Source organism: Rhincodon typus, chromosome 28, assembly GCF_021869965.1.
Source record: "Rhincodon typus isolate 14 chromosome 28, sRhiTyp1.1, whole genome shotgun sequence".
NCBI lineage: Eukaryota > Metazoa > Chordata > Chondrichthyes > Orectolobiformes > Rhincodontidae > Rhincodon > Rhincodon typus.
Genome location: NC_063359.1, coordinates 33,008,971 through 33,032,685, shown reverse-complemented (window position 1 = coordinate 33,032,685; position 23,715 = coordinate 33,008,971). Strand labels below are relative to the sequence as shown.

The following is a 23,715-nucleotide window of genomic DNA, read 5'->3' as shown; positions in this document are numbered from 1 at the left end:
GCCTGGTTTTTAAACTCTGGGGTCCGTTGCAATGGATTGCCTCATTTCCGGGTTTCCTCTGTAGTGGAATGTATATGGGGTCGAGTTCAATGTCTTTATTAATAGCATGCTTTGTGGAGTGCCATGCTTCCAGGAATTCTCGTGCTTGTCTCTGCCTAGCCTGTCCCAGGATCTTGGTGTTGTCCCAGTCAAAGTCGTGGTTCTCCTTGTCCATGTGGATTGAGATGTGTGAGTATTGGTCGTGTCTTGTTGTAGCCAGTTGGTGTTCGTGTACCCTTGTTGTTAGTTTCCTTCCTGTTTGTCCGATGTAGTGTTTCTCGCAGTCTCTGCAGGGGATCTTGTAGATGACATTGGTCCTGTCCATGGCGGGGAGTGGGTCTTTAGTTCGGGTGAGCAGTTGTCGTAGGGTTGATACCTAACAATTTTATCTTCCTGTGCTGTCCACCATGGGCTTGAGCTGGGTTATCTCTTGATCAGAAACAAAGGCATTCTCAGATATTTCTCAAGGTGGGAATCATTCATCTTGTGGAAGTCTGATGCCCCTGATTTTTTTGGAATGGAAGCCCGGAACAAGATTTCTTCAAAATACTGACCTATCTCCAAACAATGCTTAACACAGACGTGTTTTTGATCCTTAAAACAGCTCTGACCTCAAGTTACTGTTGGAGTCTTGCCTGGCTTTTACTTCAGATTAGAAAAAAAACTCCCCATTCACAATTAGCTTGGCCTTTGTGCCTTATTATTCAGTTTCAGTGTGTCACCAGACACTGTGTTTGTCTCATTTCCACCCATCTGTCAGGGAAGTGCATCAATGAATCACTCTCTGTCCACTGAAGGTAGCCACTGACAGCTAGATATGTGATTCATTCCAGTAATGCTTGTAAAAGTGAGGCCAGATGGTCCACAACATTAAATCACTTTAACTTGGTGATGGTGAGTGATGGGATCGGCAGCTCAGATTTTACAGAAAAGCACAAAGCTCTCTGTTGATATGCTTATAAAGTGACCACGTTAATTGCCATCATGTATGTCTTCTGCATTAGACAGCACTGCAAATGATAATAGTCAGGGTCTCCAGCGACCTTCGACATGAAACCTTTACGAGTTTCTCACCGGCACTGGAACAAACAGCATTGCAACTGTGCTAACAATTGAACTAAAACACTTCAGTGCATCATCTGGTATGTTCCATTTCACAAATTATTTTACAGTGAAAATATGTATGCCACCTCTGGTAAGTGCATTGTCTGATGATGATAGAGGGGAGATTTTTCCACTGCTGGCACCTGAAGAATTCATCCCTTCTCAGAGTGAGCGCAGCAAAGAGTGGGCAGAGCTCATTAAATTAATTGGACACAGAGGTCTACGCTGACACTCCAGTGCGGTACAGTGAGAACAATGCACTAATGAAGGTGCTGTCTTTTGGATGAGACATTAAAAACTGAGCCCCAATCTGCCTGCTTAGATGAACATAAAAAGGTCGTATGTCACTATTTTTGAGATGAGCATGGAAGTTATCCTCATTGTTCTGGCCAACCCCTTGATCATAATCACAAAATAAAACACATGGTCTGATCAATATCACTGCTTTTTGTTGATGTTTGCTGAGTGCAAATTGGTTGTTGTGTTTTCTATATCAGAATGGTGACCACTGATCCACCTAATTTTTTTCAGCTGTGTTTACCTCTGGGGTCTATGCGCAGCAATGATTCCTATGTGCAAAAGTCAATGTGTTAGCACGCCAATCGGCTTGCATGGAACCTCTCAGCGGCTGCAAGGCCAAGAAGTTTATAAGGCACATTGACGTGACTACATTTTAGAAGTAATTTATCAGCTCTGAAGAACTCTGAGATAAAAACCAAAAGAACTGCAGATGCTGTAAATCAGAAACAAAAACAGAAGTTGCTGTAAAAGCTCAGGAGATCTGGCAGCATCTGTGAAGAGAAATCAGAGTTAACATTTTGGGTCTGGACCTGTTGGCTCAGAGGTAGGGACACTGCCACTGCACCACAAAGAGCCAAATGTTGTGCTCTGGAGCATAGCAAGGAATCATAACCAGCAGGCGTCAGCTTGGGAATAGTGATGCATAATTAGTTAGATTGATTGATGCTTCATAAGAGCGTCATTTCTGATGATGATACACTGTAGACTCAAGGTCCTGTCTGTTCCAGTGGTGAGTCATAACATGTCTGAAGATGTTGATTTAAAATTTCTGCATTGCAGTCCTAAATAGGCACTCAACTGCCAATAGATAGCACAAACAAATGAAACCCTTAAGTGTTTCTTGTGTAGATTTCTGTAAAACAGGCACGTTGAACCATGGTTGCTGGTGGGGAAATGTCCTAAATTCAAACAAAACTCAATAAACTTATCCAAATACAAGATATATAACATTAAGAAAGCAGCTGTATGACATACTCTGCAGGGTTGCAGTGTTGCCTCAGGGATTTAGGTTGGCACCAGAAAATGTTCAAGTTTCATCATTTTTAGCATCATCACATCTCTCAAATGTAATGCCCTTGTAACTCATCTTCAGGCTAATTGGCTCTTCCTGAGATAGTGGATTCCCAGGAGTACACACACTTTCTCATCTTGGACTATGTGGGAAAAAGCAGGGCAAATTCAAATGAGCAAACAGGGGAATCGAATAACAAAATGGAGAGTAAGTCTCTCAAAAATTGTCAAACTGGTTACTCCCTGCTTACCCCATACGTGTAAATTGTAGTTCTTCTCTGTTTTTCCAGCATTGTTTGAAGCCTCACAAGTATAGCGGCCAGCATCTTGAATCTGGGCACTCTTGATCTAAGAAATCAACAATAATAATCAAACTTTTCTTCCAAAATGTGCAATACTGGATACCTGATGGAATTTAGTTTGTATTTGGCCCCCTGACTTGCAGCAATCTGCGAGTTTGGATCCTAGGACAAATTGCAAGACCAAAGCTTTGCAGTCATTAAATTAATCTAAAACAGTGATTCTCAAACTTTTTCTCCTTTGTGACCTCCAGCCCACTTTAAGGATTGAAAATTATTGTGACCTTTCAGGGAGAACTGAGAGCGAGAGCAGCTGTTGTAATTCAGTTAGAGCTCCATAGTTTCGTAACGCTCTGACTCTTCAATTTAGGAAGCTCTAAAGGTTACATGGTCAATCCTATTTAGTATCTGTCAGCCGTGGCACAGTAGTTAGCAGCTTCACCTTTGAGTTCAAGTCTCATTCCAGGACTTGAGTATAAAAATCAAGGACAACACTTAGGTGAACGGAGGGAATACTGCTCTGAGTGGCATTGTTAAGGCAAAATGTTAAACAGAGGCTCCATTTTCCTGCTTGTCATTATTCCGAAGGAGAGCAGGATTTCTGTCCAATGCTTATCTCTCAATTAATATCACAAACACAGACTGGCAATTAGCATATTGTTGATTGTGCGAGCTTGCTGTGTGCAAATTAACTGCCACATTTCTGATGGTACAATGTGACAACATATCTAAAGTAGTTAATTGGTTGCAAAGCACATTGAGATGCCTAGTACATGTGAAAGGTGCTACATAAATACACATATTTCTTTTATTTCACGTTGTTCTTACAGTTCAGGATTTGCAGACGATACAAAACTTGGAAGCATTGTAAATTGTGAGGACGATACTGTAGAACTTCAGAAGGACAGAGAAAGTTGATACAGTATGCAGATAAATGGCAATGAAGTTCAATGCACAGCAGCAGGGTGGCTCAGTGTTTAGCATTGCTGCCTCCCACCACTAGAGACCCAGGTTCGATTCCACCCTAGGTCTGTGTGGAGTTTGCACATTCTCCCCGTGTCTGTGTGGGCTCCTCCAGGTGCTTTGGTTTCATCCCACAGTCTAAAGACGTGCAGGTTTGGTGGATTAGCCATGGGAAGTGCAAGGTTACAGGGACAGGGTCTGGGTGGGAAAATATGTATGCCACCTCTGGTTAGTGCATTGTCTGATGATGATCAGAGGGGAGATTTTTCCACTGCTGGCACCTGAAGAATTCATCCTTTCTCAGAGGTGGACTCAATAGGCTGAATGGCTTACTTCCACACTGTAGGGATTCTATGAATGCAGTAAAGTGTGAAGTGATAAATTTTGGTAGGAAGAACATGTACACACAAAAGGCAAAACTCTACAGGGAGTGTTGCAGCAGAAGGACCTGTGTGTATACCTGCATAAGGTCTTAAAGGTCACAAACCAGCAACCACCCTGCGACAGCTACTAATGAACGTGAAGGACCCCATACCCACAACCAATAAAACTAATGTAGTATACAAAACACCATGCAAGGACTGTGAGAAACATTACACAGGCCAAATTGGAAGAACGCTGGCAATAAGGATACATAAACACCAACTAGCCACCAAGAGACATGACCAATTCTCACTGGTCTCAATACACATGGACAAAGAAGGACATGAATTTGACTGGGACAACACATCCATAATAGCACAAGCCGAACAAAGACATGCTAGGGAATTCCTGGAGGCCTGGCATTCCAAACAGAACTCCATTAACAAACACATTGAACTGGACCCGACATACAAATTACTGAAGAACAGAACTGGAAATAATACCAGCCACCCCAGCAAACCGAAGCATATAAATAATAAGAGATAGTAGGAACTGCAGATGCTGGAGAATCCGAGACAACAAGGTGCAGGGCTGGATGAACACAGCAGGCCAAGCAGCATCATAGGAGCAGAAAGGCTGACGTTTCAGGCCTAGACCCTTCATCATCTGATGAGATCATCTGATTTCATATAAATAATAAGCAGGACAGAATACCAATGCTTCACCAGAGGCACACTGACAATGTTACCTAGCATGGTGACAAAACACCCACAATCAAATACATCGGCTCGGCGAGCATGTCTTGTAACCTCATCCGCAACCCGAGCTACAAATCTTCTCAAAAACTTTAAGGTCTTAATAGTGAATCATAGAATCCCTAGAGTGTGGAAGCAGGCCATTTGGAACATCGAGTGGTTGGACAAGTTGAGAACGTGGCTACTTTAAACATAAAATACCTCCTGGCTCTAATAACAGGGACATTGAGTATACAAGCTGAGAAGAATCATAGTATCCCTACAGTGTGGAAGCAGCCCATTCGGCCCATCAAGTCCACACAGACCCTCTGAACAGCATCCCACTCAGACCCACCTCCTTTCCCTGTCCCTATATTTCTGCATTTCCCAACACACCTAGCCTGCACATTCCCGGACACTACAGGCAATTTAGCACGGGCAATCCACCTAACCTCACATCTTTGTACAGTGGGAGGAAACCAGAGCACCCGGAGTAAACCCACGCAGATACGGGGAGAATGTGCAAACTCCACAAGGACAGTTGCCCAAGGGTGGAATTGAACCCAGGTCCCTGGCGCTGAGGCAGCAGTCCTAACCACTGAGCTTGTGTTCAGCTGGAATATTGTGTTCAGTTCTGGGCACCACACTTCAGGAAGGATGTGCAGCCATCGGAGAGTGCAGAAGATGTTTGACAGAATGCTTCCGTGGATGAAGAACATTAGTTATGAGGATTGCTCGAGGATTGTATTCGGGAATACAAGGTTGAGAGGAAATCTGACTGAAGGTTTATTCAGAGTTTCATTCATTATATGATTCCCACTCGTGAAAGGATTTAGAAAATTTAAAGTAATTAGTAAAATAATAAAAAGGGATGAGGAACACCTTTCATGCAATGAGTGGTTAGGATTTGAAAGACACTGTCTGAATGTATGGTGGAAGCAGGTTAAACTGAAGTGTTGAAAAGACAATTAGATAATTATTTGAAATGGAACAACGTGCAGAGGTAGTGGGAGTAGGGAGGAAAATGGTACAAGTTGAGATGATCTTTTAGACAGCTGGTGCAGATACAATAGGCTGAAAGGCTTCCTTCTCTGCTGTAGAAATTCTATGATTCTGAGTTATTGGCTGTCATGAAAAAGGAATTAAAGTACTGATCAAAAAGTACAGAACAATCCCAAAAAGTATTGCTGCAAAAGGCGATGGTCAGATATTAACTATAGCACCCTATTAAGTGCTAGTAACGATGGTAATTTAATCAAATAAAAAAGGTTACTGTTTGGGGATGGAGCATAATTTGAGATATTGGGAAACATTTTTTAAAAAATGACTCAAAGATTTCAAGATTATAACAAGGGCTAACAGTTAATCCAGCCAAATTGTTCACTCTGACAAAAGGTTCAAAGATCTGGACCACAAGTTAAAAATTAAAAGCAAGTCAAAATGTTCAGTGAAATCTTTTTAACCAAAGCATAACAGACTTGAGGAATAAATTATTTCAGAAAACAGATAGAAAACAGAAAGTGCAGGTGGGTATATGGGGTCAAGATTGATCAAAAAAAGTGAGGTTTAGGGTGTGGATGTTTTCTTGTCTCTAAAATATTTTCTTAAATTCATGCATCTCCACAGTATTGCAAACAGGTGTCTAAGGATGATTCCCAAAATTAACTGTAGGTTTGTTACAGTTTTGCAGCAAATTTATCTTCACTTAAAAAAGTGAATATCACTAATATTTCTGAAATTTTGTTTTAAAAAAAAATGAAGATATTATAAACAAACATACTGCCTCAAGTCAGGTTATGGTGTCAACTTCCACTCCAGGGGCATGAACATAAAATTTAGGTTGACCCTTCAGTGCAGTACTGATGCCTTGCTGTAAGGTCGAAGGTGTCGTCCTTTGGATAAGGCATTAAGGCATTTGGATAAGTCTGCCTTGCAGGTATGCATAAAATATCACTTCACCTGATGTAGGAGCAGTGCTCCGAAAGCTTGTGATTTCAAATAAACGTGTTGGACTATAACCTGGTGTCACGTGACTTCTGACCTCGTCCACCCCAGTCCAACACCAGTACATCCACATCACAAAACATCTCAGCACTCTACTGAAAAACAGGCAATGTTTCCCTGGTGTTCTGGCCAATATTGATCCCTCAATCCAATCCCTGGAAAAAAATTATCTGGTCATTAGCACATTATTGCTTTTGGGACCTTGCCATGTACGAATTGGCTGCCCCATTCTCAAAAATATTTAATTAACTGTAAAGTGATTTGGACCATGTTGAAGGTGTGAAGATTCCCATTAAAATGTAGTATTTTTCTTTGTTTGAAGTTAAACTTTGGTGAAAAAAACTCAGAGCAAAACCTTTCATAGATGAGATCAAAGACTCAATGGTAACACTGACCTCAAAAAGACTGGCATTTGCTGACAGTCTATGATCTGCACGCATTGGTAGAGGTTGACCATCCTTTGTCCAGCGAAGAGTGGGTGGTGGGAATGCTTGACTCTGGCAGTCCAAGGACACAGAGTTATTCAAAGTGACAGAAACATTCTGCTCATCTCCCAGAATACTTGGTGGAACTATAAAGGGAAAAAAATATGAAACTGGTTAGTTTACCAAACTCCATCAAAATTGTGTCTGTTCCACTATAATCTGGCATTTAAGTTTAGTGTTTTGACATGCAATGCCTCAGAAGATAAGGCAACAGTTCACACCTGAAATTCCACACATGGTGAATTGCTAAGTTCAATTCCATCAGAAGAAATAATGCAGTGCTACCCCCACAAAACAGACAAGGAGGAACTCCATTCCATTTTTTGAAGTGCTTGGAGAGGTTTTTATTAACTAATTCTTGGGTTGCGGGCATCGTTAGATGGCAAGCATTTATTGCCTATCCCTAGTTGCCCTTGAGAAGGTAGTGGCAAGCTGCCTTCTTGAATTGCTGCAGTCCATTTTGTGTAGGTACAGCCACAATGCTGTTTAGGAAAAACTTCCATGATTTTGACGCAGGAATACTGAAGAAACAGCAATATATTCCCAAATCAGGAAGCAAGTGGCTTGGAAGAGAATTGCAGTTGATGGTATTCCCATGTATCTGTTGCCTTTATCCTTCTAGATGGCAGAGTACTAAGGAGCCTTTCTGAATTCCTGCAATGCATCCTGCAGACGATACACACTTCTGCCACTGTGTATTGATGAAGGACGTGAATGTTTGTGAATGTAATGTCAAATAAAAGACCTGCTTTGTCCTGGATGGTGTCAAGTTTTTTGAGTGTTTTGGAGCTGCATTCATCTAAGCAAATGAATAGTATTCTATCACACACCTGATGTGTGCCTTGTACACAGTGAATAGGTGTTGGGGAATCACGTAATGAATTACACACACAGAATTTCTATCCTCTGAGCTGTTCTTGTAACCTCAGTATCTACAAGGTAGCGGTCTCCCACCTTTTTAAGCACAAGATCATTTTTTGAATTTAAATACAATCCAGGATATATCACCAAGAACATATCAAACAGTTTATTTTTTAGTACCATATAAATCTAAACCCAAATTACACTTCTATTCATCAAGTCTCAGCATGACACCTGTGACTGCATAATATCTGTCGATGGACTTGAAGTCTGAGTTGTAGTTTGAGTTTGCTAGTCATACACAGTCCCTCAAATGTGTTTCTGTGAGATGGATGCGATACTTGGAATTGATTATGTTCATTTGGGAGAATGCTGTCTCAAACAATCTGACTGAGGTATGAGGAGTCAACATAAGCTTTCACTTTAAAAACACAGGATAACAGAAGTGGTTAAATCTCTGTTTACGAGCCCCACCCCCCCACAACCGGCCAAACCACTGTTCTGTGATCTTACTTTCAGCTCAATATCATTCTGCATAGTAATTATCTCTACATCATCTTCACTGCTTTGTAAATCAACACCTGATAGAATTTGGTACCAAATCCACCAATGCGTACTTGAAGGAAAGGACAGGTATGCACAGATGTTTTCTGGGTGGAACCAATCTTCTTAGTCTTTAATTGTTTGTGTGTATTTTCTCCAGATCCAGGAAAAGTTGCAGCATTTTATTTTTTAATTAGGAGTACCACAGACCACCAGCTTGGTCAGCATTTACTGCCCATCCCCATTGCTCCATAGGTAGTTAACAGTCAACCACATTGCTGTGGGTCTGGAGTCACATGTAGACCAGACCAGTTAAGAATGGCACGTTACCTTCCTGAAAGAATATTTGTGAACCAGATGAATTCTAGTGACAATTGAGAAAGGTTACATGGTCACCATTGGCTAGTTTTTTTATTCCAGATTTTTACTGAATTCATATTTCATCTTGGTGAAATTCCTTGGTGGGATTCAAACCCAAATCCCCAGAAAATTAATCTGGTGCTCTGGAATACTAATCCAACAACATTAACACTACACCACGGCTTCTCCTAAATTTTGCTGGTGGATTTCAGAAAAAAATGACTGCTGAACTTTCAAAATGACCTTCAGCTCATCAGATTGCTTTGCCCAAAATATGCTGTTGAAAGGAAAACTATTTTTGAATTACTGTGCATCGTTGTTTGACAAACTTGCTATTTAGACTAGCTATGTTTTCGCCCAAATCATTTATGTAGATCATGAACAGCACTGATATACTTTGGTGACATATATGGTCAACATTCTTATTTTTTACAACTGTGAACAGAAATTCATTTTCCTATTCTGTACATAAGTTGTACATCTTCAGTTTCTTTTTAGATAGTCAGGTTCATCATTCATTCACGGGGAGGCGATGGCCTAGTGGTATTATCGCTGGACTGTTAATCCAGAGACCTAGATATTGTTCTGGGGATCCGGGTTCTATTTCCACCATGGCAGATGGTGGAATTTGAATTTGATAAATATCTGGAATTAAGAATCTAATGATGACCATGAATCGATTGTTGGAAAAACCCATCTGGTTCACTAATGTCCTTAAGGGGAGGAAACTACTATCCTTACCTGGTCTGGCTACATGTGACTCCAGACCCACAGCAATGTGGTTGACTCTTAACTGCCCTCTGGGCATTTAGGGATGGGCAATAAATGCTGCCTAGCCAGCGACGCCCTCATCCCATGAATGAATAAAGAATAAAGGAGATTAATCATTAGCTAAAGATGTATTTTTAGCCAAGTTAAAAATCAAGCGTAGCATTAGCTTACTGGCCTACAATTGAGAACTCACCTTGGGTTCCAGATGTGCACTACATATAATGAACAACCAAGTGTACAGATTTTCTTCAAGTAAGTTTTAAAATTGATTGAACACAAGCATAAATTCTGCATTTGCAACCAATCATGATTGGGTCTGGAAGCCACATTCTGCTTGCACTCATTTCACCTTCTGATTCATGATATCACTTTGCTGCTGATCACACTGCAGGTCAAACTCTGAATCCGTGTCTCTGGAAAATCAAAAACATTGCTGGCTGCTTTCATGTGTGGGCGCATGCGATGTCACTTCTTTGATCATGATTTGTTTCCAGAGTCTCGAGTCTGCTTCTTCACTCAGACATTAGGCATAACAGCATTTCCCATAATTTTTCGTCGTCGTCTGTGGACTTCTGAGCTCCATATGCAGCAGCAGGTTACAGAAGCAGACATCATGCACAACATGATTGTTGATGTGAGCACACAGCTTGGAGGAAACTTAGTTGGTGTATAAAGGGCAGAGACTGAGATCAACTGTCAGAGAAGCTGTGATCGATGGGTTGGAGGGTTGAAAGGCTAGTCCTTTTCAGTTTCTTGTAACGTTAGAATGTAGATTCTGTGATGGTAACACAACTGATGTTGAGGGGCAATGGTTAGATTCTGTCTGGTTGGAGATGGTCTTTGTCCTTTAGTTTAATTCATTCACAGGATGTGGGTGTCACTGGCCAGGCCAGCATTTATTGCCTATCCCTAATTGCCCAGAGGGCAGTTGAGAGTCAACCACATTGCTGTGTGTCTGGACTCACATGTAGGCAGATTTCTTGCCCTGAAGGGTATTAGCGAGTCAGTTGGTTTCTTCCCAACAATCAACAACGCTTTCAAGGTCATCATCAGACTTTTAATTCCAAATTTTCCTGAATTCAAATTCCACTACCTGCCATGGAGGTATTTGAACCAGAGTCCCCAGGGCATTGCCCGGATTGCATTACCTTTACAATTAATAGTCTCATGATAATACCACTAGGCCATTGTCTCCCTGTGTGTTAATATTAAACCTGGAACTTATGTGGCCATTTATCAACCCTAGCCTGAACATTGTCAAAATATTGCGGCATTTGTACATGGCCTATTTCAGTATTTGAGGAGTCAGAAATGGTGGTGAACATTGTGCAATCATCAGCGAACATCCCCGACTTCTAATCTTACGATGAAGGAAAGGTCATTGCTGATGCAGTTGAAGATGGTTGGGCCTAGGACACTATCCTGAGCAACTTCTGCATAGGTGTCCTGGAGATGACATGACTGACCTCCAACAACAACAGCCCTTGCGGCAGGTATGAATACAACTGGTGGAGAGCTTTCCCCCAGATTTCCATTGAGTCTTACTTTGCTAGGACTCCTTGATGCCACACTCAGTCAAATGTAGCCCTATCAAGGCCAGTCACTCTCCACAAAACCGTAAGATATAGGAGCAGAATATGGGTTTTCAGCCTATTGAGTCCTCTCCACCATTTGATCAAGGCTGATATGTTTCTCCAACTCTCCTGCCTTCTCCCCATAGAATTTGAGCCCCTTACTAATCGAGAACCTATCTATTTCTTTTTAAATAAACTCAAGAACTCAACCTCACCTCTAGGCTTCAGCCACTTTTCACGTTTGACCAAAAGTTACACTGAAGTCAGTAGCTAAGTAGCCTGATGAAACTTGAGTACAACGTGCAGGTTATTGCTAAACAAGTGCTGTTTGATGGCAATTTTGATGACCGTTTCTGTCACAATTACCAGGTTGGATTAGTTCTGCCTTTACTGCACAGGAGGTGCCTGGGCAATTTTCCACATTGTCGGGTAGATGACACTGTTTTAGCTGTACTGGAACAACTTGGCTAGGGGAAGCAGCAGGTTTCGGAGCATACATTCAGTACTATTGGCTGAATGTTGTCAAAGTCCATTACTTTTGCAGTATCCAGTGCCTTCAGCCTGTCCTGATATAACGTGGAGTGAACTGAATTGGTCCAAGACTGATGTCTCTGATGTTGGGGGACCACCAGAAAAGCTTGAATGGATCACTCACACTATACTTCCGGCCTGATCTATTGCACGATTATCATTGGTGTAACCTATTAATGGCTACAGCAACAAATTCTATACCGATTGAGGGATAGGGATCCAGTTAAGACAGCTAGGTATTATCTCAGCTCTTAGCCTAATAATTCAGGATGAAATTGCACTTCATCAACACCACATACTTCCACACCAGAATACGCTACTTGTCAAGAATTGTGCCGCCAATGAACATCTGGATGAATCTGTTTTCTCAGCAAGTTCCACAAATTAGCCTCAATAACCTTGAGGTTGTTTCAAGACTTAATCAAATACTTACGATAAACTTGCAGATGAATTTCCTTCTGGTCCTCTCCAGCAGGATTAAGAGCTACACAGGAGTACATTCCTGAATCAGAGAAGTGTGCATTGGCTAAGGACAGAATCTGACCTTCCAACAGGAACTAAGTGGACAGAAAACAAAAGATTTAAGAGAAAACCTCAGTCAAGGGAGACAGTAGCATATTGGTTAATCCAGACACTCGGACAAATGTTCCAGAAACATAAGTTCAATCTTGTGAGGAACAGTAGCAGTTTCCACTTCATAGGTAACCTCTTGCTTTTGGAGTGAGACACAGAAGATTTTTGAAACCTGTGTGTCTAATACTTTATTGTAGGCATTAATCTATTCCAACTAGCTCAAAACGATCTACCAGGAAAACTTAAGTCTATGAAAACAAATTTCACTGACCTTTAACCCTTCAGTCATCATGGTGATCGGGGTTTGGTCTTTTAGCCATGTTATTTTGGGGGGAGGGTCTCCTGTTGCTTCACACTGAAGTTCTACGGGCTGGTTTATAAGAACAGTAACCAGGTCCAGAGCAGTTGAGATCACCGGTGGAACTACAAATGAAAGCTTCAGATTAGTCAGAGTACTAGAAATATGCAGGACAGTTTTTAACCCCACATCAGAACAGGTGTTTACTGTTAGAAGCTAGCATCTAGAATTCAAAGGTGCTAGAAAATGCAGGATATATGCTCAAGAATGGGAACAGGGCATGAGCATCGGTGTTAGGTATCACACTTATCCTAATGCTAGTGGTGGGCAGAGTAAATGCGAATCTCTTTCCATCCTGGTGCTGGAACCAACTAAGTTGAAACACGTTGCAAGTGTTAGATTGCCTTTTTTGTTGAACTGAATCTTTTGCTCTGCTTCTCCAGGTGGCTGTTTCCAAAATATGGATTATTCCAGCCAATCAGGCCAGAGACCTGCTCCCCTGTTTTCAGCCAGTGTGGCTCTAAAAGACATTGAATCACAGGATTTTTCCGGTACAGAGACGGCCATCTAGCCCATTGTGTCTCCATTAATTCTTTGAATAAACAACTCATCTACTGCCTTCTCTCTGTAATTATGCGCATTCCTCCTTTTCAGTTATCAGTCTAAGTTCCTTCAGAAAGCCTGGTTTTCAAAAAATTCACAAGCAGTGTATTGCAAATCCTAACTATTCCCCGCATGGGAAAGCTTTTCCTCATATTAGTTCTACTTCTTATATTACTTTTTTAAAACAGTGTCTTCTCATTCTTGATGCTTTCAGAAGTGGGTACAGTGACTTTGCTAATAGCGCACCAGTGTAATCTAAAAGGCAAAATTCTTTGGACTTCACTTCTCCACAATGGGAAAAAGCACTGTCTCTCCTCAGTACTTTTCCAATAACAATGTAGCTAAGATCAAATAAGTTATAGTATGAATACAGTACAGTGCAGCCCAATAGCTACTTTATAAAATTCATAAATAGTAGGAAAATGTTTGGAAATTTAGTAGATTCAACCTAATAACATATGATCAATGAACTTTTATTCAAAATGGAGAGGACAATAAGTCTTTCATTGCACTTAGTTGTTACTGAAATGTTCACAATTGTGCAATCCTTTTATTATCTTATACCTTTTAAGGTCCATAATTATGTTATCAATAATGATTATTTATTTCATTTGGATCATTATCACAATGGGCACTTTTTTCTCCTGGTGATGTTTCAACAAAGCAATTACTAATCTTACTGCACAGAGGATCAGAGGTTTTAAGCTAACCCCTGACACCCAGTGGTCATAGACTCACACAGTACAAAAAAGGCTCTTTGGCCCATCAAGTCTGCTCCAACAAAACGATTCTAAATCTACACTAGTCCCACTTTCCAGAACTTGGCCCACATCCTCGAATGCTCATACAAGTACTTTTTAAAAGTTGTTACATTCCCCAGTTCAACTCCCCTCCCAGGAAGTACACTCAAGATTCCCACCATCTCTGGGTGAAATTCCTTTTCTCAAATCCTCTCTAAACCTTCTGCCTTTTGCTTCAAACTATGTCCCCTTGTTGTTCAACTAAGAGGAACAGCTGCTTTCTATCCACTCTATCCACATTCCCCACAATCTTATACTCTTCAATCAATATCCCTCCCGGCCTTTACTGTTCTGAAGAAAAGCCTATCCAGCCTCTCCTCATAGTAAAAATACTCCATCCCAGGCAATACCTTCATGAATCTTCTCTGCAGCCATCCAGTGTAATCACATCCTTCCTATAGTGTGGTGACCAAAACTGCACCCAGTATTCCAGCTGTGGTCTAGATAAAGTTTTGTACAGCTCTAAAATAATGTCCCTGCTTTTATAATCTATGCCACAACTGATAAAGGCAAATTCTCATATGCCTTCTTAATTACCCTATTAACCTGTCCTGCTTCCTTCAGTAACAAATTCCATATAGATTGAGGGATAGGGATCCAATTAAAACAGCTGGTTATTACCTCAGCTCTTGGCCTAATAATTCAGGATGTAACCAGCTTGAAATCGCACTTCACCCACACCAGAATACCCTACTGGTCGAGAATTGTGCTGTCAATGAACATCTTCATGAACCTGCTTTCTCAGCAACTACCACCCATTTAGGTCAATAAATTACTCGAGTTTATTTCAAGACTTAATCAAATACATCAAAATACAAATATTGTAGACAAGCACCTCAAGATTTCTCTGTTTCTCTGAGCTTCTTAGTGTCGTGCCATTCATTGAGTACTCCCTTATTCTTGTTACTTCTTCCAAACTGCATCACCTTACACTTTTCAGGGTTAAATTCCATCTGCAACTCATTTTCCCACTTGAACAATTTTTCCATATCCTCCTGTAATCTAAGACCTTTTTTCTCACTGTCACTGGGGTGGCACGGTGGCACATTGGTTAGCACTGCTGCCTCACAGCACCAGGGACCCAGGTTCAATTCCACCCTTGGTCAACTATCTGTATGGAGTTTGTGCATTCTCCCTGTGCCTGCATGGGTTTCCTCCAGGTGTTCTGGTTTTGTCCCACAGTCCAAAGATATGCAGGATAGGTAGATTACCCATAGGAAATGTAGGGCTGTGGGGATAGGTAGGGAGGTAGGTCTGGGTGGGATACTCTTCAGAGGTTTGGTGTGGACTTGATGGACCAAAAGGCCTGCTTGTACATTGTAGGGATTCTATGAACCACTGAGCCAATCTTTATGTCATCCACAAAATTACTTATCATGTTCCCTGAAATAACTCCACGAAGGCTGGTATCCTGTCACCACGTCACCCTTTATTTACACGTGCACAGTACTTGACACTGACCACCTGGCTCAGAGAGTGAGCAGAACCCTGACACTCCCATTTATATCTGTCAGCCAGGACTCACTGATTGGACCAGGTTAACAGGCCCACTCAGGGAACTCCTATTCTATGAGGTTCACCTGGCTGAGCTCATTCCAATCACTATATCCCTCCCCCTCTAAGTCCTGGGACATAGTTCCATTCTGTTTCCTGTAGCTTCTCCTGGGCACTTTCGTACCAGTTCCAGTTCCTCCGACTCTGCCTCATGACAATTCAACTAAAAGTTTATTTTGATCGGTTCTGATTTGGACGCTGCTAAGCAATTTAGCTGTTTCAAACCAGTTGTAGCTGGACTTTCCAGAGTGTGCACGCTCCTAGATATGGATGTATAAGTTCTATTACTAAATTTAGGCCCTGTGTGATGCTTTTGCTGTCTCGAGTCCGCATACCGGCAGCAATTAGACTAGGCTGCCAGCCCAGATCCTTGAGAAAATTTTAGCTGTTTGGCCAAGGCTTGGCTATGTTTTGAGGTATTGATGTGGGCTGACCTACAGTCCCTCTGTTCAGGATATGTACTGAGTGAGGCTAGCAATTGTGTTCACTCAAGTGATGTTCTCCAAGCTCAGTCAGCCTGGCAAGGGTGTCCACTTTCATTGGAATACCCTATAACTCATAAGCTCCACTTGCCACATTTTCAAATGACAAAGCCACTTGTAGTACCTGCTTGAAGTCCAGTTGGGCTTCAGCTAGTAGGCGCTTTTGCATGGTCACATCATTAATCCCACATACTAATCTCTCAGCATCTCACTTAGTGTTATACCAAAATCACATGCCTCTGCCAGTTGTCTTAACGTTGCCAAAAGTCCCTATACAGATTCCCCTGGTTCTCAAATTGCCGAGTAAAACCGATGGCCTTTCAGAATTAAAGAAGGCTTGGCATCATAATATTCCTTAAGTAAATCCATCAAGTCTTGAAGGTTTTAGCATCTGGTGCCTCAGGGAAACTTAGGCTCCTAATAACAGAAAAGACCGTGGGTGCACAAGCTGTCAGGAGAATTACTCGTTGCTTTTTGTCTGCCCCGAATTATTTGCTCAGAAGAAATAATGCATTATTTCCACATTCTGGGCCCAGTCTTCGATGGCAGTATGGTACCAGTCAAGCTTCCCAAATAGTGGCATGATACTAGAAATGCTTACCCCAACTCAAAGACAATTGTTGTGAGCGAATCTCTTCAGGGGCATGTTTACCTCTTGTAGCCACTAAAATAACTCCACGAAAGCCAGAATCCCATCACCAAATCACCCTTTATTTACACATGCATAGTACTTGACACTGATCAGCCAGCTCACTGCCGGGTCCTAGAGTGAAGAGAACCCTTGACACTCCTGAATATCTTTCAGCCAGGACTTCCTGACTTGATCAGGTTAATAGTCCCAGTCAGGGAACTCAGACTCTACAAAGTCCACGTGGCTGACCTCGTTCCAATCACTATGCCCCACATTCACAAACAATAAGAGATCCTGCATTATGGTACACCACAATATACCAGCCTCCAGTCACACAACAGCCTTTTACCACCACCCACTATGATGCCTACTGTGGATCCAACTTGCCGATTTACCCTGGATCCCAAGTGCTTTTACCTCGTTACATCTTGCATTCTTATGGCCCATTATTAAATAGTGCAATATATTGGATCCAGCTCACCGTAAACTTTTAAGGTATATTGTAGTTCCGTGCTGCCAGCCACATTGGTTGCCACACAGCGATACTGCCCACCATCAGATACCTGGGCATTCTGTATTCTCAAAGTTCTTCCATTCTCCAACACACTGCTACCAGTCAAATGCGTGATCAGCTGCTGCCCCTTGAACCAAGTCAATACTAGATGACAGTGACAAAGACTGGTTAGTGACAGAAAAGATCATCCTGCCAAAGACCCACAAACATTTGATTACTTAAAAAACATTATGGGAATCCAATTTAGACTTTCATTATTTCAAAGCGAAAACCCTGCTACATGGACAAAGAAGCAGCGCTTTACTGAAAATCAAATAGAACTTTTTCTTCTATTCATTTGTGGGAACTGGACATCGCTGGCTGGCCAGCATTTCTTGCCTATCCCTAGTTGCCCCTCAGAAGATGGTGGTGAGCTGCCTTCTTGAACTGCTGCAGTCCACCTGCTGTGGGTTGATCCACAATGCCATTTGGGAGGCAATTCTAGATTTTGACCCAGCAACAGTGAAGTAATGGCTGTATATTTCCAAGTCAGGATGGTGAGTGACTTGGAGGGGAACTTGGGCGTGGTGGTGTTCACATATGTCTGCTGTCCTTGTCCTTCTAGATGGAAATGGTCAAGGGTTTGAAAAGTGCTGTCTGTGAATCTTTGGTAAATTTCTGCAGTTCATCTTGTAGATAGTACACACTGCTGCTACTGAGCGTCGGTGGTGGAGGGAGTGGGTGCTTGTGGATGTCATGCTAATCAAGCGGGCTGCTTTGTGCTGGATGGTGTCAAGCTTCTTGAGTGTTGTTGGGGCTGCACTCATCCAGGCAAGTGAAGAGTATTCCACCACACTCCTGACTTGTGGCTTGTAGGTGGTGGACAGGCTTTGAGGAATCAGTGGTGAGTTACTCGCCACAGTCATCCTAGCTTCTGACCTACTCATGTAGCCACTGTGTTTATGTGGTGAGTTCAGTTGAGTTTCTGGTCAATGATAATCTCCTGGATATTTATATTGGGGGTTTTAGTGATGGTAAGACCATTGAATGTCAAGGGGTAGTGGTTAGATTTCCTCTTATTGGTGATGATCATAGCCTGGCATTTGAGTGGTGTGAATGTCACTTGCCACTTGTCAGCCCAAGCCTGGATATTGTCCAGATCTTGTTGCATTTGAACACAGACTGCTTCAGTATTTGATGAGTCACGAATGGTGCTGAACGTTGTGCAATCATCAGCGAACATCCCCACTTCTGATGGAGAGAAGGTCATTGATGAAGCACCTGAAGATGGTTGAGCCGAGGACACTACCCTGAGGAACTCCTGCAGAGATATCCTGAAGCTAAGATGACTGACCTCCAACAACCATGACCAGCTTCCTGTGTGTCAGGTATGACTCCAACCACTGGTGAGTTTGCCCCCTGATACCCATTGATTCCAGTTTTGCTAGGGCTCCTTGATGCCACACTCAGTTGAATGCAGCCTTGATGTCAATGGCTGTCATTCTCATTTCACCTCTGGAATTCAGCTCTTTTGTCCATGTTTAAACCAAGGCTGTAATGAGGTCAGTAGCTGAGTGGCCTTAGCAGAACCCAAACTGGGCATCATTGAGCAGGTTATTGCTGAGCAGACGCTGCTTGATAGCACTGTTGATGATACCTTACATCACTTTACTGATGATTGAGAGTAGACTGATGGGGCAGTAATTGGCCACGTTGGATTTGTCCTTCTTTTTGTGTACACAACATACTTGGGTAATTTTTCACATTGCCGGGTAGATACCAGTGGTGTAACTGTATTGGAACAGCTTGGTTAGGGGAGCGGCAAGTTCTGGAGCACAAGTCATCAGTACTGTTGCCAGAATGTTGGCAGTAGATAATTTCACTATAAAACTAGGGTTTATTTCATAATTAGAAATTACGATGACAAGAAAAGAAATGGACTGAATTTCTTACAGAGATCTTGCAATTTTTTACAAAATCTAAGTACTGAAGTTACGATGGCATTTATCTGTGACAAGGCAACAACATACCAGGATAATGTGGTTTGTCCAATCAGAGTTAATTTTATGGATGACACTTACCTGGGGGTGGAGTTCCAGAGGCAAGGCACTCAAAAGATGCTGGGAGATTCACTACTGCAGTTTTGTTTGTATCCACAGACTTATCCATAACAGGAGGCTCTGAAATCCATAAACCAAATTGAATATAGTTATACAACTTAAAATAACAACATGTTGTAAACTCCACTTACATGTAGTGTACATCCATGTTTTCAAGGGGTCAGTTAGCTCAGTTAGCTGGACAGTCGGTTTGCAATGCAAAGCAACACCAACAGTGCTGTTTTCAATTTCCGCACCAGCTGAGATCACAATGAAGGACTCTCCTCAGCTTCCCTCCTCACCTGAGGCGTGGTGACCCTCAGGTTAAACCACTACCATTTGTCTCTCCCTAATGACAGGGCAGCCCTATGGTCTGATAGGGCTGTGGTGGCTTGACTTATGCATGTTGTAAGATATACACACAGCAGCCATATTCATTAACTCACAATGAAGACTTTAAATCAGTTAATGCAGTGTTATTACCGAAACAGGATATGACTGCAGAATTGTCAAACAAATGACAGATGGAGTTTAATTGAGAGAACGAGAGGGTGCATTCAACTGAATGGATTGGGAAAGGCAATATAAAATGAACGGCACAGTTCTAAAATGTGTGCAGGGATAGTGAAAGCTAAGGTTCATGTGCATTGAAGGAAGAATGGTTAGGAAAATGTACAGAATCTTGGGCTACATAAAAAGACATTAAGTACAAAAGCGGGGAAGCATGGCTGAACCTTCCTCAGGGGAGAAAACCTTCATGATCGGCTCTTAACTGTCCTTTGAAAAGGGTGAGCAAGTCCTTACTTGTATCAACGCCTACAGAAAAATAAATTTCTCTTCCTAACAGCACTGCAACAGTTCCAGATGGTGGCTCACCACAATGGTTTCAAGGGCAAATAGTACTGCAAATAAATGCTGGCCTTGCCAAGAACAAATGAAAACAACCTTGACTTTCATGTGGAATGGGTCATTGTATTCACGATTGTGGTAATGTGGTGATATTAAAACGGAGGGAAGAAGAGAGAAAGTGAGGGATTGGTCTATTAGAATTCCACACATTGGAAGAGGGTTGATTAATTGGATTAAGTGTCAAAGGAAGGGAGCAAATCTTTGGGAATTCAATCTCAGGGATGGCATTCATTGACAGAAAGCTAAATCACAGGGATGGTCTATATTTACCTGTGATTGTCTATATTGTATATGCTTTAAATTCTATCCTCCACATTTTGGGCAATAACACTTACCATATACAGTCACTACGACGTCTTGCTGGGATTCACCTGCCCCATTTGTTGCTACACAGGAGTAGATACCCCCATCTTGTTGAGTCACTTTCTCAATCTGTTAAGCCAAGTAAAAGATGAGTAGTAGGGGAAAAATAAAATCAAAGACAGTCTGAAAGTGAACTGTTTAACCATGCAGCTTCAGATGTGACTGCCTGTCATTCACACTAAGTGTTTTACTTGCTGTCCTTTTCATTTCTTTTCTGCAATCTCTTCTTAGTTTCCCATTTCTTCTAAGGTTCTCTAATCTTTGTCAAATGTAAAATGTCTCCTGATAATCAGAAGAGGGTGCTTGTCTTCCTAGATGTTTTCTTAATCAGTTACACATTAAAATTAAACATACAGGCAAAATTAGGTCAGGCTTTAGTTTGTTGGCATTACTGTGGAAATAATTGAGTAAACATATTAGTGAATTAGTCACCTCCTTGAAGTTCAAGGTCCCTATTTAAGAAGCAAAAAATTAAAGACTGATTTTTCAAATAATGTGTTAATATAATCACAGAATAGTTATAGCATCGGAGGATGCAATTCAGCCATTCATGTCCATGCTAGCTCAGTAGTAACTCAGCTAATCCTACTCCCCTTCCTTATCTCCACAGCCCCCCACCATATCTCTCGGTAATTTTCCAAATATCTCTTGAAGACCACTATTAAATATACTGACCTGTTCCTGGGCCAAGAATGGGATTGGATGAATATATTGTGGAATTGTCAATTGCAGAAACTGAATGATAAATTTCATGCAGAGCATTAAATGAACATGAACTCTGTTCACACCCTCTGGGATGATGGCTTTTCTGAATCCCATGTTAACTGGTGACTTTACTCCATTCAGTAAGATCTGTTTAATGATTTACAGTTAAGTCCTCATGTAAAGTTATGATTGTGGTCCTGAAAATGACAACTTTAAGTGAAATGATTTTAAGTGAATCATAGGTTTCCATAGAGGTCAATATTAATGCCAGAGTTAGGTTCCTTCAGACATTTTTGACTAATCTGCAAACTGAAATACTGTGCCATCAAGTACTGTGTGATCAACTATGCATTCCCAGCTGAAGTAATTTCAAAACAAAATAGATCATTAAATATACTTAAAAACCTATACAATATTTTTTTAAAAATACACTCATATGTATCCGTAAATTGACCAGGCTTCATCTCCGAGCAGAAGTTAATCAGTGCTATCTATATTGTTCAACTCCTGCCACCATTTGGAGCCCTTCAGTACAGATTCAGAATGGCATTAGCAAATGGTATTGTCTCCAATTGTGAAATGAGTGACCTAATGTAAAAAGAGAGAGTAAGAGGCAAGGCCAAGACAAGGGACAAAGGAGACAATGCAGTGGCAAGGAATCAAAGGCAGGGGGAGGTAAATCTGATAGGCAAAGCTGGGTAGTTGCATGAATGCCAGGAGATAAGGCCAGGAGGGGATAGCAATGGAGGGAGACTAGCCCAATTGCCAGGAGAGAAGAGACAATTTTAAAGCAGAAATTCCGACATAATTCAAAATAAAGGCCATTAAAATTATAGATTAAAATTAAATGACGGTTAGCAGGACAGCTTAAAGCAAGATTTTACTCTATTATAAATCATTTACCAAAGCAGGAAGCAGAAGTCCAACACAATCTGCAACATCATGGCCCAGCATGTACGCAACTCAACCATTGCCATTAAGCCAGGGGATTATTCTTGGTTCAACAGAGAGTGCACAAGTGCATGCCAGGAGCAGCACAAGGCATACCCAAAAATAAGGTGTCAACTTGGTGAAGCTACCAAACAAAACAAATTGCACGCCAATCAGCATAAGCAGCAAGTGATAGAAGGAGCTACACAAACCCACATAGAATGGATCAGATCTATGATCTGCAGCCCTTCCACATCCAGTCGTGAATGATGGTGAACAATTAAATAACTCTCTGGACGAGGAGGAGGCTCTAAAAAAATCCCCATCTTCAATGATGGCAGAACCAGCACCTTAGTACAAAAGCTAAAGCTGAAGCATTTGGAACAATCATCATCCAGAAGTGCCAAGTGGACAATCCATGTGATCTCATCCAGTGATCTCCAGCATCACAGATGCCAGTCGTCAGCCAATTTGATTAATTCATGTGACTTGAAGAAACAGCTGGATACTGAAGGCTATGAGCCCTGACAATATTCTGGTAATATTACTGAAGATTTGTGCTCCAGAACTTGCTGCACCCCTAGCCAAGCTGTTTCAGTACAACACCGGCATCTAGCCGACAATATGGAAAATTGCCCAGGTATGACTGAGTATGGCATCAAAGAGCCTGAGAAAAATTGGAATAAAAGGTGATCAAGGGACAAACTCTCCACTGGTTGGAGTTATACCTAGCGCATGGGAAGATGATTGTGGTCGTTGGAGATCAGTCATCTCAGCTCCAGGACATCTCTGCGGGAATTCCTCAGGATAGTGCCCTAGGCCCTACCACCTTCAGCTGCTTCATCAATGACTTTCCCTCCATCATTAAGTCAGAAGTGGGGATATTTGTTGATGATTGCACAATGTTCAGCACCATTCGTGACTCAAGAGATAGTGAAACAGTCCGTGTTCAAATGAAACAAGACCTGGACTATATCCAGGCTTGGGCTGACAAATGGCAAGTTAGATTTGCACCATATAAATGCCATGCAATGACTATCTCCAACAAGAGAAAATCTAACCACCACCCCTTGAGATTCAATGGTGTTACCATCACTAATCCCCCACAATCAACATCCTGGGGATTACCAGTGACCAGAAACTCAATTGTACTTGCCACATAAATACAATGGCTACAAGTATAGGTTACAGGCTAGAAATACTGTGACGAATAACTGACCTCCTGACTCCCCACTCCCTGACCACCATCTACAAGACACAAGTCAGGAGTCTAATGAAATACAGTCCATTTGTCTAGATGAGTGCAATCCAACAACACTCAAGAAGCTTAACA

At 41.7% G+C, this 23,715-nt stretch overlaps 1 protein-coding gene across 1 annotated transcript in view; it reads right to left on the bottom strand.

Moving 5' to 3' along the window:
- LOC109918284 (hemicentin-1-like) overlaps nt 1-23,715 on the bottom strand; it is a 417,033-nt gene that overhangs the window by 167,778 nt on the left and 225,540 nt on the right. Inside the window, exons 36-42 of the mRNA XM_048613389.1 lie at nt 20,720-20,816; nt 19,458-19,556; nt 17,365-17,541; nt 12,787-12,938; nt 12,376-12,499; nt 7,213-7,388; nt 2,706-2,802 (exon numbers count right to left, since the gene is read on the bottom strand). Coding sequence (XP_048469346.1) covers nt 2,706-2,802; nt 7,213-7,388; nt 12,376-12,499; nt 12,787-12,938; nt 17,365-17,541; nt 19,458-19,556; nt 20,720-20,816 — 922 coding nt within the window. The remainder of the gene's footprint in view (nt 1-2,705; nt 2,803-7,212; nt 7,389-12,375; nt 12,500-12,786; nt 12,939-17,364; nt 17,542-19,457; nt 19,557-20,719; nt 20,817-23,715) is intronic.